Below are 10,434 nucleotides of genomic sequence, written 5' to 3' on the forward strand. Positions count from 1 at the left end.
TCAAAGAGCTGCAGGCAGTAGGAATCATCATGTCATACAACCAAGCAGCAAAACATCTGGTTTACAGTGGCCAAGCTTCATTACAGGGTCAGTAAAAGAAGACAGGCAGCAAAAAACTACTGTAGGGCAGCAAATTGGACCGGTAGTCCAGCAGAAGTGAAAGCTTGTCTTGGAACAGACCAAGGGCTCTGAATTCAGGCTTGTCAGTGCTCCAGGAGGAGCCAGAAGTGCTGAGGCAAAACCCACTATGTTGGCTCCACAATCAGCTTCTGTTCGACGTTCTGCACCACTGCTTTCCTCTGAGATTTCTGGAAGTGTTGTGTATCTCCTGTTTCTATTGAAATCCCTGCTTAATTTTAAAGCGTTGCTGTGACACCTCAAATCCCTTTAAGTTTGGCGGCTTTGTGTTCCTGAGAAAGAGACAGGGAAGGGAAAAGGGAAATGGGAAATGGACACAAGGAGAAGAAAGTAACCCAGGTATAGATCATATAGCATTTGGCAATTGTACATTAAAAATTCATTAATTATCTCAAAATTAATATTTTAAATAAAACTACATCTTCTAATTTCAACCAGCCAGAAGCCAGGAAATTCAAGCTTAAGAAATTCAAGCTTCACCCATTTGAAGTAATTTTATTCTAGCTTGGTTTATCAGTATACTTCCCAGGAGCAAACTGTAAATTATATATTTCAGGATCTCTCAAGGGGTCCTGCCAAGACCTGGTGATAAGTTGCTATAACAGCAGCTCAGGGTTTGAGAAATGCGCTTTCCTTAGCACTCATAGCAACAGGTGACTGAGTGGTAATGACACCATTAACACATTTCACCTTTTTAAGGTCTCCCACTGGTGTTTCACTTCTACTAATTTATAGAGGAATCATTTCATTTCAGTGTTACCAGTCCCTTGTGTTCTTAGTAGTATTTTTAAGAAAATAAACAGAAGGAGGGAAGGAGAGCTTCCTCTGGGATATGTGATTTTGGAGAAAATCACCATCAGCAAATCCTCTCCTGTATGAAAAAGAACTTGGGAATTTTTATAGCAGATCCAATAAGACTGAGATCAGCTTAATTCAGTTCTCCTTTCAGGAATCAGCAATATCTGCTTTGTAATAAGCAGCTATTAGGTACTTGCCACATATGATTCTCCAGACAGATATGTTTGCATTTGTTATGCAAATGTAGGTATGTATTAAAAAAAAAAAAGGGGGCAATAATGTCTCGATTCTTTATTTGACTGGGTCCTTATGGACTCCCCACTCTAGATACACTTGCAAAAAGATCTTTTGTTATGGCTGTGTTATTCCATGTCCTTCTCTATGTAGCCTTCTGGCTACTGTACTGATACTACAGAAAATATTACACAATTAATTGCTTACTTCTTTTCAAAAGCTGTCTTTCCTTCAACTCTCAATTCTTTTTATCATGTGACAACAAAAGAAATCTTCTAGTTAACAACTGTAACTTTATTAACATCCTACAACTGAGATTTTTTTACCAGAAATATTTGACCTTGACAACTTACTCCCTACAGTGACGATATGAAAACAAACCTATCAACTCCTTATTTTAAAAAAGAAAAAGCAAAAAAAAGACAATGCCAAAGTACTGCTAGTACAGTGCAGAGAAGCAGGCAAATGGTACAGTATATGGGAACATTATGGTACCAGATTCTGTCTCCACAGACACCAGTTGAACGTTTATCACTGAATTCTAAAGAATCAGACCAAAACTCCCACATTATATAGTGAGAAGTAGAGGCTTTCAGATGGGATTTGTGTTGAATAGCCAAACAAATCTGAGTATTTGACACCTTTATTGTATTCAAATGCTTGGTTACCACAAGATGAGACAGAGCTGGGTTACCTCGAGAAAGAAGTAATTGCTCTCTTCAGCTCCCTACTGGGAGGTTACAGACAGGGTGCAACTAGACTCTTCCAGGAGGTTAAACAGGAGGCAATGGACAGGAGGCAATGGACAAGGATTGCAAAAAGGAAAATTCCAGATACTACAAAAACTTATATCAGTCGTGGTAGGCAAAAAACACGTGTTGTCCAAAGAGGCTGTGGAATCTCAATCCTTTAAGATATTCAAGCCTTGGTTGCGTGACCATGAGCAGCCTGATCTGACCCAGAGTTCACTCTGAGTGGAGGATTTGGACCAAAGTTCTCACAAGTGTGAAGAAGAAGAAGGGAAAGGAGAAGGGGAATGGGAAGGGACTTTCCTTCCTCAAGAATACTCATTTGACACATACCTTGTTTGAAAACAATACAACAGTTCAACAGAAATTGCTAAAAAAAAGGGGGCTAAAAATTGTTTTAGCCAGTAAAATTAAATGTATGCTGCAATTGTTCACACCAATTGTCTCTGTCTACTGTTTTATCACTGGAGCTGGAAAGTGGAAGAAGCAGGACAAGGGAATCAAAACAAATATTCTATACATGGAACAACTGTGGTTGGGTCTTAATTTAGATCTTAACTCTATTCAGCCCAGTTCTTCACATGCTTGTGTAGGCCTAGCTGAATCCAGTGTTGCACCAGTTTATGCCTGTTGAAGATCTGGATTTACTGCACAGATCTACGTAGTTCTTGGTGGTCATGGTAAAGAAGCTGCCTGGGGCCCAAGAGCACACAGGTTATTAGTACGTCAACAACCTGTAGGGATAGACATATGGCATATCCTTTAAGTGGGGGCTGGTTTGCCCCCACGCTGCTCTTCCTGTTACCTCATATGAAATACAGGACCTCCACCTGTACCTCCATCACCAGACAAGCTATTTCCTTGGTGGCTAAAGCAGGGCAGATGTGACAGGTGAGCTTCTTGCAAGTGGATCTGGAAAGTACTTACTGGCCATTTGGTCATAAATTCCGATCTTTTTTCCAGATTCAGTGTGAGGAAAGACAATGTCAAAAATACCTGTTGAGACTAGAAAATAAAACAACTGGTCTCACGGTCTTTAATACAATGACCAACAGATTTCACAGAGTTGAGTGTCTTATTCCAGTCATGCTGAATGCCAGTTCTCGAGGCAACCAAGTTCCATCTTCATCTGATGCACACTTCGTGGCTCTGCATCTTCCCTGGTATTTTCAATTTTACTAACTAATGTAGTAACAAACAGGACCTTCAGCAACAAACAAGAACATTAATTCGCCAGTGCAATGATGGACAGCTTTGAGGCTTTTGTAACACAGAGAACTGCAGCCAAGTTAAGATCTTTGTTTACTACAAGTATTTAATTTTCTATGCCTTGGCAAGTCTACCTCCATCATTTACTTCACCTGCGTGCCACAGAGGCCAGTCCCTTAGCAGAAGTTTGCTAACCATGTTTCTGATCCCTCACAATTCTCTGGGCCCAGTAGATATTTGAAGAGTCTTTGCAAGACACAGGAGTCATTCCATTAGTGTGATACATCTGTTCCCCAGGATAATCCTGAGAACACAAGTATGAAGTAACAGGAACATAGTTCTTACTACAATTATTGTTTAACCAGAGATTGAAATGTCCTATCCAGCTGACCTTTGTAGTGTCACCTACAGAAGTGAGAGTTGAAGTGCCAAGACTTGAAGTGCCAAGGGTATGGGACCATGCTTTTTGTATTTCATCAATACTGCAGTTAAAGATTTTATTCAAAAGAAAAATAGTAAATGGCACATCATGTAATTGCTATTTATTTTCATAAACATGAGGTATTTCAAAGTGCTATAAGACGCAGCACTAAATGTACATCATTGGAAGAAATTAAACACAGAACTTTGCAGTTACCCAGTTCTATGCACCAAACATTAACAAATACATTAACTGGAAGAAACAGGCTAGGAAAAGGCATATATAGTAAATTTCTTTACAAAAGTTTCTTAGTTCAAAAAAGTGATAAAGTAATATCTACTCAAAACTTTCACAACTCATTTTCATACGAAAATATAAGTATCAAATTTAGTTATGTATCAGCATCATACTAAAGTATACAGGCAATGTAAGAATTAGTACAGTACATAACAGAGATTAACAATATATTTGTATACAAAAACATGCTCCTCAAACATTGAGGTATTACAGTACTTAGGTATGAACTTCCAGTCTAATACTGGCAGCAAAAGCCACCTCTCATAACCCAAGACATGTACAAAAGGCAAGTGTGTAGATGGTATTTACAGAAATTCCCACAGGGGCACAAAATGCCAACCCCTAAAGTAACATCTGTTAGAACGTAAGCACCATAAAACTTAGGAATGAACATTTTAAAACTCATCTAGATGTCATCAGCAGCTCCAAATGCTCACAACACTTAAAAAAAAAAAATCCCCACCATCTACAGTTCTTAGGGAGAAAAAAACAAAGGCAGTCCATTGTTGTTTGGTAGTCTTGCAATAAACTCCTTGCAAGAAAATCCATTTGCTCCGTACCCGGATAACACAGTCTGTCGATTACTTCAGGGGCTGGATTGAAATCAAAACCAACATTCTTAACGTCAAAAAACACAATTTTTTTATAAAGAATCAAAAATGTGCAAAGTGGCAATGACTGTCCTGATCAGCCAGAAAAAAACACCAAAACAAAAAAAAAAGTTTAGCAAGTCCGCTTGTAATCTATTTTCTTTAGTAATTGTTCTTGTCTGGCTTGCAATTTTTCCTTTTCTAGCAGTAACTTCTGCTCCTCTGCCTGAAGAGAATGAACATATTCAGTGGCTTTTTTCAAGATCACAACTTTTGCAGCTTTCTCATTTTGAACCAGTTCTGGAACATGGTCCCTTAAGGTGAGGAAACTTGACCGTAGATCATTACGTCGTTGACGCTCCAGGATATTATGGTTGCGTCGACGTTCACTGTCCTCTGAATCAGAGTTTCGAGGACTTGAACTCTTAAGCTTTGGTTGGATCGTGGGTGTGGGTTTCACTGGACGGGGCACCTCGACTTTTAACTTTTTCTGCGGTGGAGACTCTTCAGTCTCCACGAATGGAGAAGGAGCAGCATAATTATGCTGCTGGTGAATTGGGGCACAACGCTTTAATATCAGTCCATTCTGCTGTGTCCTGACTGATGAAAAAGTGGTATTTTTAGGACGCACTGTAATAGTAAGGGTGGTAACAGACTTGTTGGTAGAGGAGCGTCTTTTCTCCACTGTAACAACATCTATTTCTTCTTCTTCATCCTCTTCCTCCTCATCTTCATCATCTTCTGGTAATAAAGGACAGAAAATAAAACAGACATTACTCTCCCTGAAAATACCTTGATTACAACTATCAATATTTATTGACAAAATATATATATAGTAAAAGCAGTAATGAAATAACTGATGGCAAAACCAGGGTGCATCCACCATCTGCAGTCAGATATAGATCTGTAAAAGTATGTAATATACATGAAATCAGCAAAGAACAAGGATTTCTGAAAGCTTAGTAAGTTTGATGAGATGGGTTTTTTTAAACACATCTAATTTTCAGTCAAAACGGAGCTACCACCCACACAACCACAGAGGCAAAAAAGAATTTTTAGGCAGAATGTATGTAGTTTGAATGCAATCGTCGAGTTGTGGCACAAAAGGCAAGCACAGAGCCACAACACAGCCCCTGCTTGGTAGAAAAGCAGCCGGAAAACGAAACAATCGCTGGGTTTGTTCTGAGGCAGAAGGTGAAGCTGCTCCAGCCGGGGACCCTTTAAGCCGGCGCTTGGTGCACTGCCAAGAAGACAGCTGTTGGAAGTGCTTCCTCACCCAAAGCTGTCAAACCAGACATTAAAGGGACAACAGGCTCTGAAACCCGGGACGGATGACCAAGTTTGCAGCGGTGGTCACAGGGACCAGCTCATCTACACACGCCAAACAGCGGTTCAGCCCAAGTGGACTTCTCTGCGTACACAGAGGGTGTTTGGGGCATTTTGGGCTCTGTCAGTACAAGCGCTGCTCCAAGGGTTCACTCGTCTAGCTACAGCCTGCCCGCATGGTGCCTAAGGGAACGCGCACACAGTCATCCTCCATAAACCTGTGCCCAGGGCGGCGGTGGCAGCCGCACTGCCACCCCCCCGAGACCACCGGGGGCAGGAGACTGTCAGGGCGCCGGAGGGTCCCCAGCACCACGCAGCCCCTCTGGGCCGGAGCTGCTGCCCGGTGAGGGCTCCGGCCCCGCCGCAGCCGGCACAGGGCGAGGGGCGGGCGGGGGCTGCCCCCGGGCCGTGCCCGCCGCCCCCGCGGGGCCCTGCGCTGCGGCCGCGCCTGCTGCCGCCTGCCGGCCGCCCCGCGCCCCGCCCGCCCCCGGAGCGGCCGGCGGGGGGCCGCAGCCGCCACCCCCGTCCCCACCTCCGCACCCTGGGGCCGGAGCGCTTACCCGAGTCGCTGAGCGTGTCGTCCCCGGAGGAGCTGCTGCTGCTGCTCGCCCGGCTGTCCCCGGCGGGGCGCGGCGGGCGGCCGCCCCGCGCAGCCCCTCCGCCCGCCGCCGGCGCCTCCCGCTTGTTGACGGGGAAGGGGAAGACCACGGCAGGGTCCACGCACTCGGGCACGGCGCCGCCCAGCTCGGCGCGGGCGCTGGCGGGGCTGCCCGCGGCCCCCGGGGGCGGCGGCGGCGCGGCGGGCGCCTTGCTCTGCAGCTTCTCGCTCACCGCCCGCTCCAGCTTCTCGCGCGCCGAGAAGCCGCTCCACATGCAGTCCTGGATGATGATGGAGTTGAGATTGTTCGTCACGCCGGGGCCCGTCTCGAAGAAGTCCCCTCCGTCCATGCCGCCCCACAGGTCGGCCTCGGGCGGCAGCAGGAGCAGCTCCGATGCCCAGTCCACGGGGTCGGTGGGGCGGCAGCCCCACAGAGCCGCTCCTCCCCACGGCACCGGGCCCCCCCCCGGAGGGTGCTCCTGGAGCCCGGCCCGGCTGGGAGAGAGTGGAGGGGTGGGCAGCAGCTCAAACTTTTTCCAGATGTCCTCGCCCGGGGGAGCGGAGTCCGGTCCGCACAAATAAAAATCATCTTCGTCCGGGTAGAAACAAGGCTGCAAAGAGTCAAACTCGAGGTCTGGGTTTTTACTGACCATTCCTGGCATTACGGGACTCTTTTTGCTGATCCCTGTGTCAAGCAATAGTTTCAAACACAGGTTTTATCGATATTTCCACCAAGGGGAAGAAAAGAGGTTCTCCCCTGACCTGAAACAAAAAAAAAAAAAAAAAAAAAAAAAAAAGGAACAAAACAAAATCACAATTAAAAATATGAACAAACAGACACGAACGTGACTCCCTTCCTCTTAACGGAAGGAAAAAAAATTAATAATCCCATCATAAATAGCAAGCAAGAAGGAGCCTTTAGAAAGTTGAGGGAAAAAAAAAAGCATCTCACACACCTTTCTCCTCCCGACTCAAGACACTGAAATCAAAGCGCACAGGTAGTGCTCCCCCGTGCAGAGCCTGCCCCGCCGCTCCGTGGGGACACAAACCCAGCCTGCACCGTCCAGCGGGGATGCACAGCCTGTGTACATAGCCCTCGCCTGCTCTCCCCAAACCGCTTCAAACGCTCAAAACAGCACAGTAACTGCAGACAGATGTATGGCTTTGATACCGTAATCTCTCCAGAAAGGCTTCTTAATATGCCAGCAAAAGTAGAGGAAGTTTACTCCTTTTGTCACTGCGGAACAGTGCAAAGGGGAGAGGAGAAGGATGCAAAAAAAAAAAAAAAAAAAAAGGGGGCGGAGGGGCTCTTTGCAAGTTCGCAAATCGCCAGTTCATTCACTCAAAGCGAGCCAGCGAAATCCGCACACAACACAAGGGGGGAGGGGGAGGAGGGGAAATCCAGCAGCAACAGAAATTATCAACCTTATGTAATAACCTCACGCAAAAAAATGCATTAAAACCACCCCGGCGCCACCAACAAAGCCTCCTGATTTGCCAAGAAAACACGAGAAGTTTTCCCCCCCTTTTTTCCTACAACGAGGTTACAAGGACACCAACTCCGCACATTCGGCCACTTCATGCACGCAAACCTCCTACAAACACACCAGCCCTCTCACCTCCGGCGAGTGCGCGCTGCTGCCCTTACCTCGGCCGGACCCCCCACTCACTACCCACGGCCAGTCAACCACAGCCCCATTCCTTTGCCGAGAGCTCCGTTGCATCAGACATTAAAAAAAAAAAAAAAAAAAAAGAAAGAAAAAAGGAAAAATGCTTGAAGTCCAAAAAATCCAGTCAGAGTCTCCCTTCAGCTCAGTTAAGGTAACGCAAAAGGAAATCGTTCTGCTGGGTTCACAACAGCTGACGCTGAGACGGAGACCAAAAAGAGGGAAAAAAAAAATCCATGAAAAGCCTTATGATGAAACGCCGAGAAACGCGCCCGGCTCGGCTCAGCTGCGCTCCGCCCCGCCCCCTGAGCGCCTCCAGGACTGTGCATTTTTCTACTCGGGAAATACATTAAAATGTTTAAAATGCAAAGCAGTAAAGAGGCACCTACAAAACACTGGCGATCTCAATGCGACAGCTCCAAACCAAAACACAAATATCCTCCAGGATTTTCTTCTGCTCAGTGAGAACCCCAATCAGGCTCCGCTCTGCCCCGGCGCTCCCTTTCCCGCCCCATCCTTCCCAGTTCGGCAACTCAAACGCGCTGGGGAATTGGATTTATTTGACTGGGGTTTTGTCCTGCAGCCCAGGACCTGCAGCTTCCTCTTCTTACCTCCGATGGTGATGGTGGTGGGTGTGCAAGGGGGAGGAGTGGCGGGGGAAAGGGGAGAGGAAAAAAAAAATGCAGCTGATGGTGTCTGTAGCACTTTCCGCGCCCGCCCGCCGGCCCCCGCAGCCGCCCCGGCCTCCGCATCCACCCTCTGCTCGCAGACAGATGACTGTCACTGCCTGCCTTTAAAGCAGCTGGATATTATTAACCCCCCCAAAAAGGCATACAAAAACCAACAGGCAAGTTAAAGAAAAACCAAAAAAACAACAACAAAAAAAAACCCTGACACGCTTGGGAGGGAGCACTGGGAAACAGCGGGAGAATGGCGGGAGCGCCGGCCCCGCCCCCGCTCCACGCGCGCAGGGCGGGGCCGCGCGTTTGGCGCCAAAAGCCCCGTTCGCTCTTTATCCTCCGGGAGGGCGTTCGGATGTAGCGGGGCCGTCCCTGCCCCCTGTGCCGCCCCTCGCCGCGCCGGCCCCGAGGAACGTCGCCTCCGGAGCGGTTCCTCCCCACCTCCTGCCGCTGCCACCTCGCGCGCACCCCCCCGGGGCAGCTGAAAATAAACAAACAAGGGCTAAGGGAAGCGGCCGGGCGAGGGAGCCGCTCCGACGCAGGGCTCTGTACACGATCGGTAGCGATCGCCTCCCCGCAGGCCAGCGGGGCTCTCACGCCGCCGCGCTGCCGGCAGGGCCCCGTGCGGGCGGCGCCGCGCTCCCCGCCGGCACCGGCACCGCGCCCGCCGCGCCCCCGTTCCGCTGCCAACGGCGACACCTTGCGGCCGCGCGGCGCAGCGGCGGCGCTCCCGGCGCCCCCGCGCATTGCCCGGCGGCAGCACCCACCGCTCTCTCGCCTCCTTCCCCCGGCGCGGGGGCCGCGGGACGGGACGGGACGCGCCGGGACGGGACGGGAGCGCGGCGCTCTCCTCGGCGGTGCGCGGCGGCGGGCGCGGGTACGATCCCAATCCCGCCGCCGCTCGGGGCGGTGCCTCCTTGCTCATAGGCTGCAGGTTGAGGCGGGGACTGGGGCGTCGCTCGCAGCAGGCCGGTGGCGGCGGGCGGCCGCTTTGTGTGTGGTGGCGGCGGGGCCGCCTCCCCGTCCCGCCTCGGTGGGGGCGAGCCCGGGCTGTTCAAACACGGTGGGCATGGTGGTGGGACAGCGAGCTGGGCGTTGGTGGAAGCGACTGAGCAGGGAGAGGCTGCTCGCAAGAGAGCGAAATAAACCCTGCGTGAGGCTGGGATGTGCCGTGTGTCCCTTCGCTTCGTACCCTCCGGCAATTTTGGGCAGGAAGTCCTGCTTCTCCCATGTGCTGATCACTCCTCGCATCCATGTCACGCTTCACTGGCCAAAACCTGGAGGCTCCAGCAGCCATTCAGTGCCCTGAGGCGACCTTGTGAGCCGTCGGGGTGCCGCGGAGTCCGAGGCTCGGTGGTGCTGCACAGTGGGCCACACCGAGGGTGGCACCTGCTCTGCGATGGGGCCGGGCTGGCTCCCCGAGGGTGGCACCTGCCCCGCGATGGGGCCGGGCTGGCTCCCCGAGGGTGGCACCTGCCCCGCGATGGGGCCGGGCTGGCTCCCCGAGGGTGGCACCTGCCCCGCGATGGGGCCGGGCTGGCTCCCCGAGGGTGGCACCTGCTCCGCGATGGGGCCGGGCTGGCTCCCCGAGGGTGGCACCTGCTCCGCGATGGCCCCAGCCAAGGCAGTGAGTGAGCTGCTGGCAGGCTCTGCTGGCCCAGCTCGCCCCTGCCCGCCTTCGCTCACCAAGGAGGTGGCTTACCTCAGGAGCCTTCGATTGCTCTGGC

General features: G+C 50.2%; 1 protein-coding gene across 7 annotated transcripts; it reads right to left on the minus strand.

The window, feature by feature from the left end:
* Window positions 1-3,655: 3,655 nt before the first annotated feature.
* MYCN (MYCN proto-oncogene, bHLH transcription factor) lies at window positions 3,656-9,552 on the minus strand. 7 transcript variants are annotated; one of them, XM_038133884.1, is made up of 4 exons: window positions 9,475-9,527; window positions 8,639-9,188; window positions 6,323-7,122; window positions 3,656-5,177 (listed from the first exon to the last, which is right to left on the minus strand). In XM_038133884.1, the coding sequence occupies exons 3-4, from the start codon at window positions 7,020-7,022 to the stop codon at window positions 4,570-4,572; spliced, it is 1,308 nt and encodes a 435-aa protein (XP_037989812.1). In that variant the 5' UTR covers window positions 7,023-7,122; window positions 8,639-9,188; window positions 9,475-9,527; the 3' UTR covers window positions 3,656-4,569. The 7 variants fall into 7 exon arrangements, with proteins under 7 accessions (XP_037989812.1, XP_037989813.1, XP_037989811.1 ...); XM_038133885.1 differs by lacking the exon at window positions 8,639-9,188 and having other exon boundaries at window positions 9,475-9,552; XM_038133883.1 differs by lacking the exon at window positions 9,475-9,527 and having other exon boundaries at window positions 8,639-9,400.
* Between the last annotated feature and the right edge of the window lie 882 nt (window positions 9,553-10,434).

This window comes from Motacilla alba, chromosome 3 (genome assembly GCF_015832195.1).
Source record: "Motacilla alba alba isolate MOTALB_02 chromosome 3, Motacilla_alba_V1.0_pri, whole genome shotgun sequence".
Taxonomy (NCBI): domain Eukaryota; kingdom Metazoa; phylum Chordata; class Aves; order Passeriformes; family Motacillidae; genus Motacilla; species Motacilla alba.